The sequence below is a fragment of the Nyctereutes procyonoides genome, unplaced genomic scaffold (assembly GCF_905146905.1).
Source record: "Nyctereutes procyonoides isolate TBG_1078 unplaced genomic scaffold, NYPRO_anot_genome, whole genome shotgun sequence".
Lineage (NCBI taxonomy): Eukaryota > Metazoa > Chordata > Mammalia > Carnivora > Canidae > Nyctereutes > Nyctereutes procyonoides.
Genome location: NW_026575155.1, coordinates 8,177,481 through 8,200,219, shown reverse-complemented (window position 1 = coordinate 8,200,219; position 22,739 = coordinate 8,177,481). Strand labels below are relative to the sequence as shown.

Genomic DNA, 22,739 nt, shown 5'->3' with positions numbered 1-22,739 from the left:
CCCACTGTGCCACAATTCATCTGATCCCCTGTGGCCTTTAGCACATGTTCCTTTTGGTAAACACCAGCTTTATTGAGATAGAATTCACATACCATAAAATTAACTCTTTGAAGTACTATTCAGTGACTTTTAGTATTTTTAGAGAATTGTGCAAATATCACCACAATCCAATTTTAGAACATTTTCTTTACCTCTCTCCAAAAAAAAAAAAATCTTTACGGGCGCCTCGGTAGCTCAGTCAGTTAAGCATCTGCTTTTGGCTCAGGTCATGATCAAGGGGTCCTGGGATCGAGCCCCACCTCAGGGAGGGAGCCTGATTTTCCCTCTCCCTCTGCTTGCTGCTCTGCCTCCTTGCGCTCTCTCTCTATCTCAAATAAATGATAAAAATTTTAAAGAAAATACCCTTCAGCACTTACTATATCTTCTCTCCTCTCCCAGCCCCTGACAACCACTAATCTACTTTCTATCTCTGTGGATTTGCCTCTCTTGGACATTGCATATAAATGGAATAATATAGTATATGGCTTTTTGTGACTGGCTTCTTTCACTTAGCTTAATGTTTTTCAAGGTTCATCATGTTATACTGTGTATCATGTTATACTGTGTAAAGCTGAATCTCATCCCTCTTTATGGTTGAATAATATTTCATTGTATAGCTGTACATCTGGCTTGCCCATTCATCTGTTGGTGAACCTTTGGGCTGTTTCCACTTTGGGGCTATTTTTATTTTATTTTATTTATTTTTGAGAGAGAGAGAAAGAGAGAGCACCAGTGGGGAAGGGCAGAGTAGGGGCAGAGAGAGAGAATCCTAGGCAGGCTCCACATTCAGCTCAACGGGACTACTTTTAATAACAATACTATGAACCTTGGACTATTGGTTTTGTGTGGATGTATATTTTCATTTCTCTTGGGTTCATACCTAGAAAGGAATTGCTGAGTCCAAGAGTAACTCTATGTTTAACTTTTTCAGGACCTGCCAGACTGTTTTTCCAAAGTGGCTGCACCATTTTACATTCCCATCAGCAATGTAGGATGGCTCCTCCATTTCTTAATCCTTAGATCACATTCTATTTCATCAATTATCTCTGCATGCATATTACTACCCCACTTGGATTTAAGCTCCTGGTGGCCACACATCGCTGTGAGATTGCCACGATGTCAATCATAGCACACATCATGTTCTGAATAAATCTCAGTTATTAGCTGGACATATGTTTTTTAAATATTTTATTTATTTATCCATGAGAGACACAGAGAGAGAGGCAGAGATATAGGTAGAAGAAGCAGCAGGCTCCCTGCAGGGAGCCCAGTGAGGGACTTGATCCTGGACTCCAGGATCACGCCCAGAGAGCCAAAGGCAGACGCTAAACCACCGAGCCACCCAGGAGTCCCAGATATACTTTCTATTATAATTGCTTACAATTCATAACTAAATAGGGAAAGCCTACCTTAGGAGAAAATACAGCTCTGATTTTACACCTTCCAAGGGACCCTATACACATAAACAGGGTTACCATGTACTGGGCCCTTCCTCGACTCTTACCATCTATGACCCCACTTTTCAGATCAGGAAACTAAGACTCAAGTTACTCGTCCCAGTAATTAAGAGCAAAGCTGAAATTCAGACCTCGGTTTTCACTGCATCACGTCGTCTTTCACGTCGAAGGAATCCCATCTATTCTGCCTGCCGGAGGGGAGGGAGAGAGAGAGAGAGAGAGAGAAGCTTTTTCGAGAACTTGTGCCTTCCCTCTATAAACTTCCCCAATGGTAGGGGCCGATGTTTTGTTCCTTTCATTATCTCCCTCCTCTTGTACATAGCACTTAGTGGCAACTCAAAAGTTTACTTCTGATTATGTGAATTTTGAACAATGCTAGAATGACTAATAAGCTGAAATACAAAAATAACGTATTGCCGTCAACAGCCTAGCGCAACGCTCGCTGCGTCTATATGCGATCATATACGGTAAGCACTAGCCGCTCGCCTTCCCTCTATAAACTCCCCAAGGGTGGGGACCGATGTTTCGCTCCTTTCATTATCTCCCTCCTCTTGTACATAGCACTTACTGGTAACCCAAAAACTCACTTCTGATCATATACGCTTTGAACAAAGATAGATAAGCTGACATAAAAATAAGGCTATATAATATAATAACGCTCGCCGCGTCTATAGGCGATCATATACGGTGAGCATCTAACCGCTGGCCGACAGCCGCGGAGCCACAGCCAAAACTGAATCTCGCTTAAATCCCCCCAGAGTTGGCCTGCGTGCCTCCAAACGTCACCGCCTGGGGAACCAGAGAAGCGCTGCGGCTCCAGATACCATCCGGCGCCCAAGACGCTGCCTGGCGCCGCGCAGCCGACACCAGCCGCGCGCAAAGAGGAACTGGCCGAACAGGCCTTTGCCCCTAACCAGTATGGCCACCCCGAGGCTTCGGGTTGAGGGCGGTAGCATGAGGGTCACGTGAGGACAACCCCGTTCCCTTATTGGCTTTCTCTCCTGGAAGGGCGGGGCACCGTCGACCGCGGGGCGGGGCGGCCTTAAAGGGCCCGCCGCTAAGCCCTCCCGAGCTCCGCCCCCGGGGCTGGGCGGGGCCTGCGCGCGGAGGCCGCGTCGGGAGCGGGGCGGGGGAGCCCCGGTGAGCGCCGCCGGCAGCGACGGGAGCCGGAGGGGGTTAACCGCCGAGTCGGCGGGCGGGAGAGCGCGAGGGGCGCGCGCGCGAGCCCGGCTCGGCCGACGGGGGCGCACGGGGGCGCGCGGGCTGGGGCGCGGGGATGGAGGACGCCGTGGCCGGGCCCCGGCTCCGGGCGGCGGCCGAGGCGGCCGAGGCGCGAGCGCAGCCCGGGGGGACGCTGCGGCCCTTCGCGCCGTTCTCGGGGGCGGCCGAGGCCGACGAGGGCGGCGGCGACTGGAGCTTCATCGACTGCGAGATGGAGGAGGTGGACCTGCAGGACCTGCCGAGCGCCACCATCGCCTGCCACCTGGACCCGCGCGTGTTCGTGGACGGCCTGTGCCGGGTGAGGGCCGGGCCGTCGGGCGGAGGGCGGAGGGCGGAGGGCGGAGGGCGGACACTTGTTGCCCGGAGGCGGGGGCCCGGGGCAGCCGGTGCAGCGCGGGTCGCCGCGCGCGGTCCGCTCCCGGGCGGGCGGGGGCGGGGGCGGGGGCGGGGGCGCGCTCCTCGGGGCTCCCGGGGCTCCCGGGTCCCCGAGCACCTGCCGGGCCGCGCGCGCACCCCGAGGCGGGGCTCCGGGCGCCGCGCCGTGGACCGCGGCTGGTCCTCGCCTCCCGGAGACGCGGGTGCCCCGGGGTGGGGGGGCGTGAACCAGCCCCGGGGCTGGGGGGGGGGGCCGGGAGCGCGCACTGCCGCCCCCGGGGACACTTGCACCGTCGCTCTGCGCTTATTAACTCATTTGGGGAAGGGGCCTCCCCTCATTCATCGGGAGCAGGGAACAGACGTGGAGCGGCGACGTGACTCACTGTTCATAAATAGGACAACGTCTCTGCATTCTCAATCTGCACTCTTGGAAGAAAAGCCAATGTTTGGGTGAGGATCTGTGGTTGCTCATTATCCTGTGGCTGGCCAGTTTTGGTGGAACAGTGTTGGGGAGGGCTGGGGGGGCATGGGGAGGGGGAAGGGACCCATTCTCTAGGCCTTTACAATAGTCAGGAATCTTGCTACGTGAAGGGGTGACATGCCACCATCGGGACACTCAGTGCATGAGGAGCTCATATTTTAATTATTATTATTATTTTAAATAGCTACCCAGTTTAGAAACTTAGGAGGGTGAGGGGGCAGGTATGAGTAATCAATGGTGGTGGCGTGGCGGGGAGGAGGAATTTATTTCAGATCTGCAATTAGCGTGCACAATAGAATTTGGACAACGTAGGCATTGCAGAATAAAGCCTGTCTTTGAGAGATATGCCTCAGGAGGAGAGCAGCTGTCAAAAAAAAAAAAAAAAGTGATGCTTTCCATGCTTGGCTCTGGGTCTGCGTATACTGTCAATGAACTTGTAGTTGAACGCCGCTGCCAAGAGGAACACCACTGTAGAACAGAGAATGCGTGCTCGCGTCCCATTTATTTGTGATTTAGGTGCCCATCCACTTTCAGGAAGGATTTAGAGTGGCCGTGTGCTTAGGTAAGCTCCTGTGCATGCTTCCTAAAGCAACAATCGTCGTAATAAACACAGGGTCCCACTCTTCTTATTCTAAGACCTTTTCTCTTCCTGAGGGCAAGGTCTAGCCTGCGTTATCAGGTCTCTTTCCCAGGGGGGTCCCAGGCTGTCTTTCTGATGGAGCAGGGTCAGGTCATGTAAGACTGTGCCTATTCGCTTGGGTGTGTAGCATTTTCATGGTTTTACAGTCTTCCCGATAAGTGTTGGGGACATTCCCGAAATTGCTTTGCATGAAATTTTGTCCACTTTGCAGGCTATACATTTTAACAAGTGTTGGAGACTCCACTTGGGCCAGGCACTGTTCTAGGCTCTGAGGGGGAGAGCAGTGAATGGAATGGCAACCTTGTCTTTGGGGCTCACCTTTTTGTTGGGGGCAACAGACTGTAAACAAATATGACATGTGTCAGGAGGTGAGAGTGCTATAGGAAAAAAGTAAGAGGGAGAAGATAGGGCAGCCCGGGTGGCTCAGCGGTTTAGCGCCTGCCTTTGGCTCAGGGCATGATCCTAGAGACCAGAGATCGAGTCCCACGTCGGGTTCCCTGCTTCTCCCTCTGCCTGTGCCTCTGCCTCTCTCTCTCTCTGTGTCTCTCATGAATAAATAAATTCAATCTTTAAAAAAAAGGTGGGGGGAGAAGATAGGGAGGAGGGAGTGGAGATCTGGGAAGGAAGGGAGGATGATGTTTTATATAAGATGATCAGGGAAGCGCTTGCTAACAAGGTGGTATTTTGAGCGGAGACAGTGGGCTAGCATCCAGACCTTTATTTATTCTTTTGCTATTTATTGAACGCTTACTATGTTCTCGGCAGTGGTGTAAGCCCGCTGGGTAGAGTGTTAAACACGATGAGCCTCCTTCTTATGCTCTAGTGAGTGAGGAGGGGTCAGATAATTGAGAAAAGTAAGTGAATCAGGTAATTTCAGAGAGTGACAAGTACAGTTGAGAGAGTAAAATAGGATAATATGCTAGGGAATGACCAAGGAGGGGACAAGGGCGGAGTCGTATCAGTCCTAACAGGTCCACTGTGGTGGTTCAAGTTAGTAAAGAACAGGTTAATCGGGGCAGGATGGGGGGAGTCCACCAGGGGTGTTGGGTTGAGGGGTAGAAGTAGCTGCCACAGCCCTAGGAGAGCGGCTGCCTGGCAGGAGCCAGGTGTCAGGGGGTGGGATTGAGATGCTAAAGCAGAGTGGCAAGGAGGAAATACCCACACTTGCCCTGGCTTTCTGATCTCTTTGGTGGAACCCAGCTGGCAGCCAGGAGGCCAGGGAGCCCCAGCAATAGGGTCCATAGGTGGGGTCAGCCTTCCAGAGCCCAAAGCAGGGTAGGGATGGCAGAGCGAGGCCCCGGGGACAGTGCAGGCAAAGAGGACATGCAGAGAGGGGTCAGCGTGGGGCCACTTTAGATGGAATGGCCCCAGAAGATCTCTCCACACAGCTTGGACATGCTGGCAGGAAGAAGCTCCTTGTGTAGATTTTGCATGGCCAGCGTCCAGGCAAAGGGAAGAGCAGATACAGAAGTTCCAGGGCCCTGGTGAACTAACCGTATCCAGAGGACATGAAGGGACCATTGTGGCCGAGTGAGAGTAGGGGGTGGCTGAAGGTGGCCAGAGACGAGGAATGGTTCCATGGGGGGGGGGGGGGGGGGACTTGGCAGCCATGGGAGGGGTTCAGATGTTACTTGGTTTTTTTTTTTTTTAAGATTTTATTTATTTATTCATGAGAGGCACAGAGAGAGAGAGAGGCAGAGACACAGGCAGAGGGAGAAGCAGCCACCATGCAGGGAGCCCAAGGGGGGCCCGATCCCAGGTCTCCAGGATCACACCCTGGGCCGAAGGTGGCGCTAAACCACTGAGCCACCCCGGCTGCCCCGGATGTTACTCTTAACAGCAGAGGCTGAGTGGAGAATGTCTCTTGGGGAAGGAGGATGGGTGGTCAAGAGAGGAAGCCAGGAGACCCCTTGGCAGCTCTTGCCTTTCCTTGTCTGTGGGAGCTATGAAGGTGTTTGGATTTGGGAGGAGGTGTTGGAGCAAAGAACAGAGCCTCCGCTTGAGCCTGTCTTCTCCTTTCTAGGGTCAAGAGCTTCAGAATGGGGGGGCGGGAAGCTTTGTGCAGTGTTGGTTGCACATCCATAGGCTCCTGTAAGATGTCAAACTATTGGTGCAGACACAAAATTCACTGGGCTAAGGGAGTCCCAGGCCCTGAAGGCAAATAACTCTGCAAAACTAGGCAGTGAGAGCAGAGATCACTGTGGGGGGCCTTTGGTGAGCCTTCCAGTAAAAAGAATTTCTCATTCCGCTAAAACCATCCCTCTAGGTGGGAAGGAGTGGCTTCCGGCGGCCTTATTATTTTAAAGGCCGTTCTCCTGGAAGCCCGCGTGATCACAGCTTGGGTGGTGTAATGAAAATGTCCTTCTACATCAGGTCAGTTCGGTATTGTCTGACCCCCAAGTGGGCTGACCCCGAAGTGGGCAGATCCAGCCATCACTGCGTTGCTGACCAGTCCCTGTGCTGGGGATCTGGCTGTCCCCTGGGAACCAGTCTCTTGGAGGGTCAGCTGGATGAGTGGCGGTTAGTCTGTTAGGGCTGCTAGAAAGAGACACCACAGACTGGGTGACTTATAAGCAGCAGATATTTATTTCTCACTGTTCTGGAGGCCAGCATGTCCTCTTTCTGGGTTGCAGACCTCTCACTGCCCTTCTGTGGTAGAGGGATGAGGGAACTGGGGGTGCAGGACTTTCTCATAAGCCCTGGTCCCATCCCCTGGCCTCACCTCATGACCTAACACCCCCTACAGGCCTCCCCTCCTCATACCATCACCTCCAGGGGTTAGGATGTCAATGTAAGAATTTAGGGGGAATATAAACATCCATACATGGTAGACGGTGTGAAGGAAAAAGACCAGGCCAGACTCCTTTACCTATGTTCATATTATTCTCTAACCATAGTCTTGATAGTGAGAAATCCATCTGAACCACCAGAGCACTTGGGAATTTCTGACCATAAACAGTTAGGTCTGATAGTTTGTTTTTGTTAGCCGGTTCATCATCAGTGCTGTAAATAATTTATAATAAATGTGTTCATTAAATGCTTATCTAAGAAACAACTGAAATTGTATCATCATTAATTTCAAGTAATATTACTAGAGAGATTCATGCCATTACGAACGAGTGGAAATTTTTATTAAAAGATTGTTTTCAGGGCGCCTGGGTGGCTCAGTCGGTGAAGCATCTGACTCTTGATTTCGGCCCATCATGACTTCAGGGTCATGAGATCAGGCCCTGTGTTGGGCTCTGTGCAGGGTATGGAGCCTACTTAAGGTTCTCGGATTCTCTCCTTCTCCCTCTGCCCCTCTTTCTCCTCTCTTAAAAAAAAAAAAAAAGATTATCCTCTCTATCCTCTCTTGTACAAATATTAGCCTAGCATATCCCATTACTGTTCTCTTTTTGCAAACCTTTTTTTTTTTTTTCCACTGAGAAAGCACAGCAGTGATTTGAACCAAGAATTGCAGGTGCTTTGGCTTGTTGGTGCTGGTCTGTTGGTTTCCTCAAATAAGACCATTTATTCAGTCCTCATCAAGCTCACCAGAAACTTAGAAGTTCTCAGATAATAATCGGTGAGTTTCCGGGCAGCGAGTATAGTTCCATATGGCAACAGAAACGAATACCATTTTTCTTGTTGCCTGAAACATGAATGCATGTTTGATTGATCGAGCTTTGCCCGAAGGCTAAGTCAGAAAATATTAATCATAAGAGAATTTACTCTTCTCTAGTGAATAAACTCCCCTCCCTTAAAACAAATGCCCACTTAAGATTTGTGATACTGACATGCCTTTCTTTGAAAAACGGGAAATACTCGGAGAGCCATAAAAGGAGCTTGAGTGGTGGCCTTAAATTCTTTATATTAGGGAAGACCCCAAGCAGATTGTACTTTAGCTGCACAGGAGAGTCCCTGGAGACATTTAAAAATCAGCCAGGGGGGTGGGGGGATTAAATAAATAAATAAATAAATAAATAAATAAATAAATAAATAAATAAATATCAGCCAGGCTGGGGGCCACCCTGACCAACTCCAATCTTGGGCTGGAAACCACTGGGAACCACCTTTTTTAGGCAAAAAGTCCCCCTCATTGCGAGGCAAGGTTGAAGACCACCGTCCTACCTGGAAGGGGTTTTGCTTGACTAGAGGTGTTTTTGTGCCATGAAAATATCATTGAATGGGAACCATTGGGTTCCATTTTTTTTTTAAAGATTTTATTTATTCATGAGAGACAGAGAGAGGCAGAGACACAGGCAAAGGGAGAAGCAGGCTCCCCAAAAGGAGCCCAATGCACGACTCAATCCCAGATCCCAGGATCAGGACCCTCATGAGCCAAAGGCAGACGCTCAACTGCCAAGCCACCCAGGAGTCCCCTTTGGGTTCCATTTTGAGCCACATCTGTGCCTTGATTTCCTTGAGTCTAAAATAGGAGTCAGGCCCTTGGTCTGGCGCCTCCCTTCTCTGAGTGGTGTTTGACCTTGTAGCTGGAAAGCTGGATGATTGGCTGTCAGCCCTGGAGCCCAAGCCTTTGGGAGGTGACCCGTGAGATAAGAGCATGTACTTGAACACGGGGTTGCCTCCCGTGGCCTCTGGGTGCATCCCCTTCTGCTGCTGCCAAACGGCAGATCCTGGACTTGTGCTCCCCAAACTGGTGTTTTGGCAGATAAGACACCGTGCAATAGTCGTTGTTGACTGAGATGTTCTTGAGGTCCAGGGTAGCATGGCTGGTATGCGTAGCTGCTGCTCACAAGGTACGTGGTGGTGTTTGTGCCTGCCAAGTCCTCCTGTGGCAGCGTGCTGGAAAATGTGACATCCCAGCAGGACAGTAGCAGTCGGGTTCCACTACCGTGTAAACTCCAGGCGCTTGCGGGCCGTTTTCACCTTTCACCCTAGTGTCTCAGGCACTTGGTTCCTCAAACTTAAACTATGCCTAAAATTGCCCCCTGAAGCCCGCTGGAGAGCAGAAGGACAGTAAGCCAGTACGATCTGGTTTAATTTATTTGGAAGCGTGCAGAATGTCCCATGTTCAGAAACAAAACCAAAACCTAGGTGTTATGTATGTGCAAAGTTTATTTCAGAATTTTATTCACTATTTCCCCAATTTTAGAATTTCTGATTCTTACATAAATCAAATGATTTTTTTTTATATCCGAGAAGTTCCTTTGATCCCTGCCCATCACTGCGAGCAAGTGTGTGGTTGCCTTTCAGCTCAATCCGCCACCACCACACATTGCTCAAAGCATTTTTCCTCGGCAGCAGTAGCTTCAAATGTCATTGCCCGTAACTACAGCGTTCCGAGCCCCAAGACATTACATAAGGGAACAAAAGACAAATCGGCTTTGTGATAGAACAGAATAGCTAACGCAGAGGCTGCTAGATTCCAATTCCTGTGTTTATATTTTAAGCTGTATCCTCTTTTTCCTTTTTTTTTTTTTTTAAGATTTTATTTGAGAAAGAGAGAGAGAGAGAGAGGGAGAGAAAAGAGAACGCAAGCAGGGGCAGAGGGAGAAGCAGATTCCTTGCTGAGCAGACCCCAATGCGGGGCTCGATCTCAGGACCCTGGGATCACGATCTGAGCTGAAGGCAGATGCTTCACCAGCTGAGCCACCCAAATGCCCTCTTCCTCCTTTTAAAAAATTGTAATCAAACGGTAGAATGCACTCCTTGCATCTGTGTCATTGGAGGGGGCCTGTTTCCCTGGTCTGTGACTGCATCACGCCTGGTCAGTCGTAGCCGGCTGGCACACACAGCAGGGCCGAGCACACACCTGCGTGTGTGGAGGGTGACGGCCTCAGACCCCCTCGTACGCATCTTCTATGCACCATTGGTAGGAGTGCCAGTCATTTGAAATACAATTCAGTGGTGAGAGAGGTATTTTTTTTTCTTTTGTAAGTACTAATCACCACCCAAACGTGGAGATGCTGACAGTAAATGACGGTATTGTGTTCTCTGAGCATTGACAGGCTCTACCTCGGCAATGGGAAGTAAAAATAGCTCTCCTGCCCTCGTTGGGCAAAGCAGATACACTTTCAAAACATAACCAGTAGGAACATACTAAGTCCCTCAACTCAAAAGTCTGATGTTGGGAAAAGGGTTGCCTTCACGTGTACATGTCAGTCACTGTAGCAATCCTTTGCTGGATTTGATTTAGTTGGCATAGAGTGTTTTAATTAATGTATTGATTTTTAACATCCAAAGATTTTTTTTTTTAAGATTTTATTTACTTATTCATTAGAGACACACGGAGAGAGGCAGAGACACAGGCAGAGGGAGAAGCGGGCTCCATGCAGGGATCCCGATGCGGGCCTCGATCCCGGGTCTCCAGGATCATGCCCTGGGCCGAAGAAAGGCGCTAAACGGCTGAGTCACCCAGGGATCCCCAACATCCAAAGATTTAATTGGGTTGATATGCTCGCGTTCCCCACCCAAGTGTGTATGTGAAGGGGCAGTGCCGTCTGATAGCTAAGGTATGGATCTTCAGCATACCTGCCCTACACGCTTACACACGTGAGTCTGAAGAAGCTATGTCGCTCCACCTGCCCCTTCGTGCCTTAGTTTCCCTACCTGCAAAGTGGGGGTGATAATATAGCACGTACATGTTACGATGCACATAAAGAGCTTCTCACTGTCATGCAACGTCCGCTAATGTGTTTTTTATCTACTGCTGTGCGCCAGACTGACTCAAAACTTAGCAGTTGAAAATAGTAAATTTTATTATCTCACAGCATCCAAGGATCAGGAATCCAGGGATGGCTTAGCCTGGCCTGCCTCCCCCCCCCCTCTCTCTCTCTCCCCGTCTCTTAGTCTGCAGTGAAGTATCAGCTGCAGCCTCGTCTGAAGGCTGCACTGGTGGAGTGCGTGCTTCCAGGCTCACTCACATGGCCGGCAGCAGGACTGCATTTCTGGGGGGGTTGTCGGGCTGAGGACCTCCCTTCCGTGGTGGCCACTGGCTAGAGACTTCCCTCGTTTCCTTGCCACATGGACCTCTCTGTAGGGCAGCTCCTGACCTGGCAGCTAGCTTCCGTCAGAGCAAGTGAAGAAGGACATGTGAGAGGCATGGGATTCAGAGTCTTTTGGTATCCTGATCTGAGAGTGAAATCCCACCACATTTGCTTTGTTCTGATCATGAGAAGTGAGGCAGTAAGGCTGACCACCTGCAAGGAACAGGGGGCATGCACCAGGGCAGGGACTCCAGGGAGGTGGTCACTGGGGCCATCTCAGGCTGCCTGCCACACAAGCTATTAGTTCCCTTTTTTTCTTATAAACTTTTTGACTTCTTGGGGCAGCTAACATTCAGAAGTGTTCATTACGGTATTTTCTAACCTGACTTTTTTTTAGCTTCAACCCTAGAAAAGAGAAGTTATATTCTCCGCAGTTTGAGACTGCACCACTGAACATCAAATACTTCATTGATAGGATCATAGCTAGGTTATTGAGTTCCTAACGTATCAAAAGCTGTTAGCCACCGTGTTTCTGAAAGAAGAGCTTGGGAAGCTAGATCCATTTACATCGGGAAGAGTCCGTATTTTTCCTTTCGGTACTAATTTCAGCAGGTGCAGTATGCAACTCCCATGTGAGGTCCTAATCAACACCAGAGAACAAGTATTTGAGGCTGGCCTGAATTCAGATTGAAGAGGCGAAAATGTGACTTCATTCAAAGAGCCAAGTCTGGGGTTTTTTTGTTTTCACTCAACACAACAGTAGCTTGTTTTCCTTCCCACCTTAATACCTCTTGTAAAACTTTCTTTTTTTCAAAGATAATAAAGTAGTTCCCATTCATTAACGTGAAGTGCCTCCTTATGTGTAATCTGCTGCTTTTCATCTTCTTACGAGAACTGTATGCAGTAGGTGCTGTTACCATCCCCATTCCACAGATGTGGAAACGGGCCAGCAGAGGCAAGCTGCCTGTCCCAGGTCAGAGAGCCAGGAAGCGTGCAGGTCCCGTGATTTCATTTTAGCCAACCTCAGAGCCTATGCTGGAATCATCTTGCAGCGTGCGGTGCGGCAATGCACATGAATTTTTCATATCTTTCACATCTTATTGAAACCCCAGGGCAGCTCTATGAAGAAAGTATTTTTATCTACAGGAAACTGAGGTTCAGATGAGTTACAGCTCTATTCTTCTTTCAGCCATTTATTTGTACTTAACGGATGTGTCTGAGTGCCTGCGGTACATCAGTGACAGCCCTAGTGATATTCTTGTGCTCAAGCAGAAGACAGGCCTGGGCACTGGAGCCAGGGAGCCCTGGATTGGAATCCTGGCTCCATCGCTTCACTCACTCACTCACTCACTTGGTCATTCATTCATTCATTCATTCACTCAACAAATATTTACTGAGTGCCTGTTCTGAGTACTGTGCTGGTTGCGGGACCAGCCACGGGATCCCAGGTGAGTCTGTCCCCCTCCCTAGGCCTGGCGTCCTCAGCTGCAGAATGAAGACAGTAACCACCCTACCCCACAGCCACGGTGAAGTCAGCCTGAGGGGACTCACAACGAGTGACACACACCATCCCTCCCTTCACGGGGCTCACAGGCTAGCAGCAAAGACACGAAAATAAAATTTTAAATTCTGTGTGTTATGGTAAATATAACCATAGTGCTTAGGACTAAAAAAAAACAAAAACAAAACAAAAAAAAACCCAACACGTCCTTGGGCCAGTTATTCAGCCAAATGTCAGTTGCTTTGTCTCTAAAGTGAGCAGGTGAATTGAATAATCTCTGTAAGGTCATCTCTGGCTCTCACCACCGTTTGGCTCTGCACCGTTCAGTCAGTAGAGCCCAGCCCATTTGCCCCAGGCTCCTGGGCACCCCCACGTGGCAAATCAGACTTTTCCAAGTAGCAAGTTGCCCAAGAAGAGAATTTCTCTAGTATGAATCAGTTCTCTTCTACCCAGCTTTCCAGCCTTCCTCCTGTAAAGAAGACAGAGCTTGACCTCAACCCATCCTAGGTTTTCAGCTGTGACTCTCTGACAAAAAGACAGATGACCAAGAGGAAGACAGTTATGTGTGCAGTGCACGTCACAAGGGAGAAACCTCAGCGAAATGTAACTGGCTTGTAAGTCCTCTTGAACAAAGACCAGCAGAGGAATGACAGGGCAGAGAAAAGCCATCTCAGGCTTCCCAGGGCAGCAAACTACAGGAAAGGTAACTATGTGGGAGGAAGGTAATGGGGTAAGGTTGTTTGCAGACTCCTCTGGTGCCTTCTCTGGGCTGATCAGGGTCTGGAGTCCTCTCCAGCAGAAGGAGAATTTATGTCCTGCCTTTAGGCAGAAAAGGGGGGAGAAGATCATTTTTTCCTGCCTGTGCCCTTAATTGCCTTCAACTCAAAATAACCTTTATGTCAAAGGGGATGTTTGGGGGTGATAGATTCTGGTTCCTTCACACCCATACTCCTGCCTCCTGTCCTGCCCTGGTCAGCAGGAGGCCTGTCTGCTAGTTTGTAGCCAGAGCGTCTCACTGACTCCAGCATCGATTTTGTCCAGTTAACATTTGAGGGTTTGCCAAACACAGCCTCACAAAGCCAGAACATGTATATGAAAATTTTTTAAGCCTCTTATTTAGTGGGGACTTTTTCAAATCCTCTGATGGTTATTACTTATGAATAAGGTGACAATATGCCCCATTTGCATGTCTGATTTATGCCTGTCATCCCGGGAAAGTCAGTAGTAGTACCCCCTCTGACTCTTAAGTTTGGATGATAAAGGATAGAGTCATTACTTATAAGATTAATGATTAGCATCCCATTTATTTGGCCCCATTTGTGCCACTTATCGTATGTACATTATTTAACCCTTCTTACAACCTTCTAAGATAAATACTATATTTGCCTATTTTATAGAAGAAGAAGCCTTTCTTCCGCCTTTGCAAAACGGAGCCCATAGGCTCCACAGCAACTGGGCAGCTGACTGTGGGCACTCTCCCAGAACCAGGGCAGGAAGGGCCCTCAGGCACATACCTTGCATTTCTCCAAGGAGGAATCAAGGCTCAGAGAGGGGATGATGTTTCCCTAGGGGTGCTCCCTGGATATTGGCGAGAACTAGAACAGGTCTCCCTGCCCCCTGCCTACTGGTGTTTATAGTGCTCATTTAATTCTCTGTTTTAAAATGTCCTTTCCTCTTCCACCCTTGCTCCACCTAAAAGAACCCAGAGCAGAAAAATAATGAGGAGGACAGCTGGAGTCATCAGCCAGGACAGGCTTAACTTAGGGGGCTGACAAAGAGAAGGGCATCTGGGGCCCTCCTCTGGTTGGAGAGGCAGAGCGAGCTTTGCCCCGAGCTAATTGGGCGCTGCTGATCATACCAGCTCTGGCCACCAGGGGGAAGTAACTTCGCGTATGTTCTGTGGGAGCCTCCCCTGCGGAGGGTTGACTTAGTCTATAATTCAGGCAAGGACACAGTGCATTTTCAAGCAGGAAGAAGTCACGCCTGTGCTGCAAAAGAAGTTATTTAAAGATAAGTTAGTAGTTGAAACTTTCAGGTGGAAAGACACCACCTCCCCTTCCCCTGGAAGACCAAGGCTGTAAGAGAGCCACCTCCCTGAGCGGCTCCTTCCCTGCTGCTGGGCAACACCACCGCCTTTGGAACAGGAAGCACAGGGGCATGTGTTCACTTACAGCAGTGGTCCTCCTACTGCAACCATGCCTGGTACCAGTTTGTGACTTCCCCTGCCCTGTGCTCAGATTTGCAATTTGGTAGGACTATGACTCAAATGATTAGCATAAAGATACACAAAGGGAACTCAGTTGACATAAACACTATTTCAGAGATGTTGGGAGTTTTCTGAGCTGGCTTCAGATATTGAGACTACTTTTTAAATTTTTTTTTTAAGAGAGAGTAGGGGAGAGAGACAGATAATACCAGCTCAGGACCCGATGCAGGGCTCGATCTCAGGACCCTGAGATCGTGACCCGAGCAAGATCAAGAGTTGGGCCCTTAACTGACTGAGCCACGCAGGCGCCCCTACATAGACTACTTTTAAAAGTAAAGCAGATAGGTCCCCAGACCTGCACAGTGGGAGGTGTTCTCTCACATGGGAGACCCTGTCCTGGGATGGTTCCAGAATTACCTACTGCTCAGGCTACGTGGTGACAAGTGTTCTGGGCTGGAGTGGGGATTCTTGGGAACTCAGAGTTTGGCCGTGCCCACGCGTCCACCTTTGTGTCCTAAGCTGCAGGTCTTGGACAGTGATGGAGACCACCTCAGGCCTGGGTCAGTAGTCTCATAAACTCCTTTGCAGCCCCTAAAAATGGGCATTTTCACCCATGAGAAAATTCACTAGGTTGTTAATGAAGTGTCTCTGGAAGATACTTGCAGATGTTCGGCAATATCAGGGTTGGTTTGTACCTGTAGCTCTCTTTCTAGCATAGCTCAATCTAAGGTGTAGCCTTCCAACTCAATATCTCTGTTTATCCCAACACAATATTTCTAAAATGTTTTCTTTTTTTTTTTAAGATTTTATTTATTTACTCATTAGAGACAGAGAGAGAAGCAGAGACATAGGCAGAGGGAGACACAGGCTCGATCCCAAGATCCCGGGATCGTGACCTGAGCTGAAGGTAGATGCTCAACCACTGAGCCACCCAGGTGCCCCAAGAATGCTTTCATTTTAAAAATTGGTTCTGAATTTATATATTTCTTTGAAGTGGTCAGTAAATTTGCAGGGGACTAACATTTTGACCCTAATTTACTCTGTTCTGTCAAGTATTTCTTCTTGACCTACATTGGGAAATACCGTTAATCAACAAGATAACTTCGTAACCTTCATGCTTTGAGTATCTCAGTTCTGCAGAGCAAGCTGGGGAAATGACCTGGTCCTCAGCATGGTAAGCAAGCCGGAGACCGTGGCATGAGTGAGGTGGGGTGACAGGTAGGAAGGCTGCATGCTGAGGGATGACTCCCTGCCCTTGCTGGAGGGGCTGTTCTGCAGAGGACAGAATGGAGCCTGGCGTGCTGGGCTAGCAGCCTGGAATGAAGCTGTACCATCGGGCCACCTCCAGGGCTCTGGCTGAGATTCTGAGCCTCATCTTCAATCTGGGAAAGGAGGGTGGGGCGGTGCGTTCACTCTTCCTGGATGCTGTGAGGCAGTGTCTGGGATGGTATCTGATGGCAGGAGATATTCCAAAATATGTGTGTAGTCTTTAGCAAGGCCCCCGTTTTAACAGCAATGAATGTATCATTAGATGATGTTCAATCCTGGGTTGCCATTTTAATTTTTGTTCATTTATTTCATTTTCCTCCTTCACTTTCTCTACGAGATACCACAGGGGCCACCTTGGCAGGATCACCTAATTACAGTTTCCCCAGCTACTTGTTACTCATCTTACTTGTATGGCTCAGCTGAGGGTGGAAATGTGCAGGGCTGTGTGCACATAATACCCCTAAGTGCTCACCCTCTTTTATGGGCATATAACCCACCTTGCTTTCGAGTCGTGCCTGGTGAACAGTGTTAGATGTTGGGGCTGGGAGGGGGAGCCCCAAAACCAAGTCAGCCTGAATTCAGATCCCAGCTCTGTCAGCAATGGACTGTGTGACCTTGGGCAAGTAACTTTTTTGTGCTTTGGTCTCTTTGTTTTTAAAATGGGTAATCAGAGTACCTACCTAACTCACAGGTTTGTGACCATGGGGAACAAGGGCAGGCCACCCCCAAAATGTGCCACTTTGGCATACTGATTATTTTAAACAGAAGTTATGTAAGAGCCAACCTGTGCAGGAAGGACACTCCTCACACCCTCCTCTGTCCCCCTAAAAGCAGGAAATAAGCCTCCCCTGCGGAAGGTACCCTCCCTGTACCGGGAGGTGAAGAGACAGCCTTATCACCAGAAATAAATTCAGGGCCAAGGAAGCTATATAAATAACCCTGTTACTTTTTACTAACTTACTACCCCAGCCCAAATTCTGATTAGAGTTTCTTACTAATTGAAACCCCTAAAGTCAAATCTTATTTATCTTGTCAATTCCTTACAGATCTATTGTCTCTTTGGCTAACAAGTATAAAAACAGTCTGCCTTGGTCATTAGTTTGGGTCTCAATCTCATTATGTGGCCTATGTGCACACATAATAAAACTTCATGAGTTTTTTGGTTTTTTTTCCCCTCTCCTATCAATCTATCTCATGTCAACTTAATGTTTAGTCCAGCTGGAAAACCTTAAAAGGTAAAAGAAGAGTTTTTCCTTCCCTAAATAAGGATGAGAGGAGAGCATATAAATTGTTAACCTTAAAACTGTCAGTATTACATGTCAAGTGTACTTCAATTTAAAAAATAAACAGTAGTCTCTAGGTAACTAAAAATAAATAGAGTACAATAAAGCCATTAGTTCTTTTACCAGCAAAAATGGGTTGGTCAGGAATAACCGAATTGCAATCCCAGGCAAGCAAGGATGGAAAAATTACAGGCAAGTCTGGAGAACAAAACAGAAGAATGCTCGTTTCCAGAAGAGAGGGGATGTTGAGAGAGATGCGTAAACAACAACAACAACAAAATCCATTGCCCTGAACTGGGAGTTCAAGTGTAGTGGATTCTCGTTGTCTGGGCTGTGATCCTCGCTCCTTGGCTGAGCAGTGATTGTCTTTCATTGGCTGGGCGGTGATTGTCTCTCATTGGCTGGGCTCTGACTGTCTCTCATTGGCTGGGTGGCGATTGTCTCTCATTGGCTGGGCTGTGACTGTCTCTCATTGGCTGAGCTGTTGCTGGGCAGGGAGAAAATTCTTCTTCTTCCTATGGGGTGTTAGAGTAATATGCTTGTGCAAGGTACCACTCTCCCTGCAATTGACAAGAGGTAGGATATTAGCTCCCCCACTTCTGGCTTCCCATCTTAGTGAGTTTTTCTTTTTTTGTTAATTTTCACAAAATAAAGTGCTAACCATAATACCAGGCTCCAAGTAAATGTTTGGTACTTGTTAGCAAGTTCATTAAAATCATTAAAATGCAAATATTAAAGTGTTGCTTACTATTTATCCTGTGCCTAGGACAGTGCCTGCCACGTAGTAGGCACCTAATAAATATTAAGCACAGCAGTAGAAATAAGTCACATAAAAATGAAAGTATTGCTCTTTGAAGTCCATTAAATATTAAGCCTTTTCTTCCCAGGAGTTGTCCACACATGTGAGCACGTGTATGAAATTAACAGGCCGAAGAGCCCCATGCGGGACTCAATCCCAGGACCCCGGGATCAGTACCTGAGCCAAAAGCAGACGCTCAACCACTGAGCCACCCAGGTGCCTCTAGATAGGCATGTTTTAACATGAAATGAGCTCTGCTACAAAGCTGAAAACAAGAAACTAAATGCTTTGTCAAAATAAATCTCAAATAAGATAATGGATATAAAAACCATTAGCTCTAAAGTATAAGACCATTAATGCTGCTAATAAGAAATCCTAGGCTTCCTGGCACAATTAAAAAAAAAATCTGTAGTTGAAAAATAAATACACGTTTGCTGGGGAGGCTTTCCCTGTCTCTTGCCCTCCATCTCTTCTTTCCTTTCTCTCTTTTTCTCTCCCTTTTCTTTCACTCTTCTTAGAATGCCTTTTAGGAGACATACACATCTTTTCAGAAATTTACTGTCATCTGCTAACTCCATTTATTGCACCAGCCAGCCTCTAGCACCCTTGGTAGAAGGTGGCTGGTCATTTCTTTGCCAGATCTTGTCCCTAACAGGGCAAAATCAGCTCGTGATCTTATCTCTGAAGGCTGCCCTGGTTTCCATTAGACCGTGCCAGGAAAGATGACCTTCCTTAATGAAATGCATGCTGTCTGCTTAGTACTCAGTGGCCTGCTGTGCTTTTAATTAAATGAACCAGTCTTTAAAAACTTTATGTTATCCCCGCAGCAGCATGTCACCCACCACTCTGTCCCCAAATCCAGTAATTCCAGATGATTACATCACAGGGCAGCACCAGTGGGGACCGAAGCGCTTTAGCTTGGGCTTTAGCGCTGTGGGATCTGGGTTCATATGTCTTAGAGCCAGATCTCTGTGATTTTGGTCTAGGATAACTCACCCCTTATCTTTCTAGCCAGAGAGCACTGCCGTTATAAGTTGGTTTTAGCAAAGGGTTGACACACCATTGTGTTAGGTCCACAGTGTGCTGGTGTAGTGGTATTTAATGGCATTAGGGAGAACTTTCTGAAGAGCACAACTCATAATAAGTACACTTGCTGAGTGCCAACCGTGGGTTATTACATTTGTCTAGATTGCTGTTTGATTTGAAGAGTAATTTATTCTAGAAGTAATATTGGGGGCGGGGCTGCCTGGGTGGCTCAGCTGGTTGGGCATCTGCATTCAGCTCAGGTCATGTTCATGGAGTCCTGGGATCAAGCCCTGCGTCAGGCTCCCTCTGCACACCCCTGCCTCCCTCTTATGCTGTCTCTTTCACATACATAAATAAAATCTTTTAAAATAGGGCAGCCCTGATGGCCCAGCGGTTTGGCGCCACCTTCTGCCCGGGGCGCCTGGAGACCCGGAATCGAGTCCCACATCAGGCTCCCTGCATGGAGCCTGCTTCTCCCTCTGCCTGTGTCTCTGCCTCTCTCTCTTTCTCTGTGTCTGTCATGAATAAATAAATAAAATCTTAAAAAAAAATCTTTTAAAATAAATAAATGTAATACTTGGTTGTAAAAATGAATAAAAGCATTTACTAAAAGCTCCCCATCTTCTTCTCTCAACCTATTTTTTAGAGCCTCAGTTAAGTTTTATGTATACTATTTCATACATTTCTATGCCTGTATAAACATGCATGTTGTGTACATGAAGAGATAAATGCAACTAAATATATTTATACAGTATCATACTTTACACACTCTTTTGCCACCCGCCTTTTTAAAAATATTTTGGACATCTTTCCAATATCTCTGTGCATTTCTTTTGGTGACTACCTGGCATTGCATTATAATAAGGTAACATTTAGCCAGCAATTCCTATTGTAGACATGTTGTTTTCTAGGGTTTTTTCCCCCCATTATAAACACGGCAAGCCGTTCCTTATACATACCTCTCTGTTTACTTGTGTTAATAGGTATGTGAGTTACATTTCTAGGAGTAGAATTTCTGGATCAGAGGGCAGAGTGATATTGATAGCTACTGCCAATTTGCTCTCCAAAATGTTTATACTAATATATATTACCCCCTGCACTGCATAAAACTTTCTCTTTCCCCACATTCTTGCCAACAAAAGGGACTATAAATCCTTTTGGATCATTGGCCAAGATCATTCAGAGGTGAAAAATAGCATCTTTTTGTTTGAATTTGTTTTTCTTTGATTTAGATCAAGGCTGACCATCTTTATGCTTATTGATCATTTGTTGATTGTTTTGGTGTTGTTCTTGTAAATTGATCGTTTATCTCTTTTGCTACTTTTCTGGTAAGCTTTTGGACTAGTGAATTTGTAAGAATTTCCTGTATATTAAAGGAATTGGTATTTTATCACATATATTGCAGACATTTCCCCCAGTTTGCCATTTGACTCTGTGTGGTTTTTACCCTACAGAAATGTTTACTCTTGGGCAGCCCGGGTGGCGCAGCGGTTTAGCACAGCCTTCAGCCCAGGGCCTGATCCTGGAGACCCGGGATCAAGTCCCATGTTGGGCTCCCTGCATGGAGCCTGCTTCTCTCTCTGCCTGTCTCTCTCTCTCTCTCTCTCTCTCTCTCTCTCATGAATAAATAAATAAAATATTAAAAAAAAGAAATGTTTACTCTTTATATTTGTAGTAGAGATATAGCAGTTTTGCCTTTCAGTCTTCTGGGTTTGTCTCATTCCTACAGAGTCCCTTCCTGGGCCAAGATGTATAGGAGTATGTTTTTTTCTTTTTCTTTCTTTCTTTTTTTTTTAAAGACTATTTTTTTTTAAGTTTTTATTTATTTACTCATGAGAGACACACAGAGAATGAGAGAGAGAGGCAGAGGGAGAAACAGGCTCCATGCAGGGAGCCCGATGTGAGACTCGATACCAGGTCTCCAGGATCAGGCCCTGGGCTGAAGGCAGGCGCTAAACCGCTGAGCCACCCCGGCTGCCCAGCATGTTTTTTTCCTAGTACTTTTACATTTTATTTTTGATGTTTGCCTTTAATTCATGGGATATTTTGGTATAAGGAGTGTAAGGTAGGTTTCTGGTTTTCTTTTTTGCATGTGTCCTATGAGTTCCAAATCCTATAGATTTGAAATACACCTGGATGGCTAGATATACTAGAATCAGAGCTCTGCTGTTAACCTTTTTGTCCATTTCTGAACCAGTTTCATGCTACTGTACTGAAGGTGGTCTTACCTGGTAGCCCTCGTTTAACAATTAATGAGTCTAATTCTCTGCCATTCTTTCAGTATTTTCCTGGCCAGTATCATTTGCTTATTCTTCATGAACTTTAGAATCATTCATTCTGTCACTTTCAAACTGTCCTCTACCCCCTACAAATAATGAAATAAGAAATGCAACAACCAAACCTGTTGGTATTTTGGTTGCTCTGGGTTTATACTAAGGGAATATTGGCATCTTTGAATATTATGCTTCTATGATGTTCTACTTCTTTGGGCCATCTTTATGCCGCCAATACATTTCATTGTCTTTATACAAATCCTATCGCTTTTAGCTGGTATTCAGGTTGTAGATTCTTGGGTATAAATATTTTTTATGTAAATTTAAGAAATGTATTAAAATATGAGCTCGCTTTTCCTATTATTCTGATTTTTTACTTTCACATAAAGGAAATTGTTGTTTCTGTGTATGAACTCTGTGACCAACCACCATACGAAAACCTCATAGCTTCTAGGAGGCGTTCGGTGGATTGTATTGCATTTGCCAGATGTAAAATCATATCATCTGTAAATAGTGAGGCTTGTCATCTTCTTTACAACACTTGTGTTTTATTCTCTTGGCCACATGACACTCAAACAATACTTACAGTGGTGCCAGGTGGCATCCTTATCTCGGATCCAGCTTTTAAGAGGAATATTCTCATGTTTTACCATTGGCCGTCACCTCGGTGTGGCAGTATGGTATTTTAACTTACCCTGCAGGTGTCTTTAATAAATACTTTCCTGTTCTAGACCTAATTGCACACAGAAAACACCACCAGCACTCTCGTGGCTTTCAAGTAGACTCTGACCGGGCACTCAATTCTCCTTTTAATGAAGGGACCTGAAGAATGTTCTATGAACTATATGTCACCGTCTGCCCAGTCTTGACACTACCCAGCAGAACTTTGTGTTGATGGAAAAGGTTTCCTATATGTGCTGCTCAGTATAGCAGCCACTGAGCCACTGAGTATTTGAAATCTGGTGGATATGACTTAGAAACTGCGTGTTTAGTTTCATTTCACTTTAATAACTTTAAATTGTCACATGCTATTGAGCACGTAAAATGTGGCTGGTGCTACTGAGGAACTGGATTTCTTATTTTAAGTTTAAGTAACTTTCATTGAAATAGCCCCACGTGGCTATTGGCCACAGAATCCAGGCTGCATGGTTCTGCCTTCATATCATGAAAGGACAGAGCTCTAGAAATCATCTGGTGGCCCCTCAGTGTGCTCAGAGAGGTTGTGATTGGCCCCAAAACA

General features: G+C 47.0%; 1 protein-coding gene across 2 annotated transcripts in view; it reads left to right on the top strand.

The window, feature by feature from the left end:
- The first annotated feature begins 2,757 nt into the window (after positions 1-2,757).
- Positions 2,758-22,739, top strand: part of RCAN1 (regulator of calcineurin 1) — a 93,439-nt gene continuing 73,457 nt past the window's right edge. The window contains exon 1 of one of the 2 annotated variants that reach the window (XM_055313506.1): positions 2,758-3,015. In XM_055313506.1, coding sequence (XP_055169481.1) covers positions 2,773-3,015 — 243 coding nt within the window. In that variant the 5' untranslated portion in view covers positions 2,758-2,772. Of the gene's footprint in view, positions 3,016-3,519; positions 3,543-22,739 lie in introns of those variants that run through there. The other variant, XM_055313508.1, reaches the window with a different exon arrangement.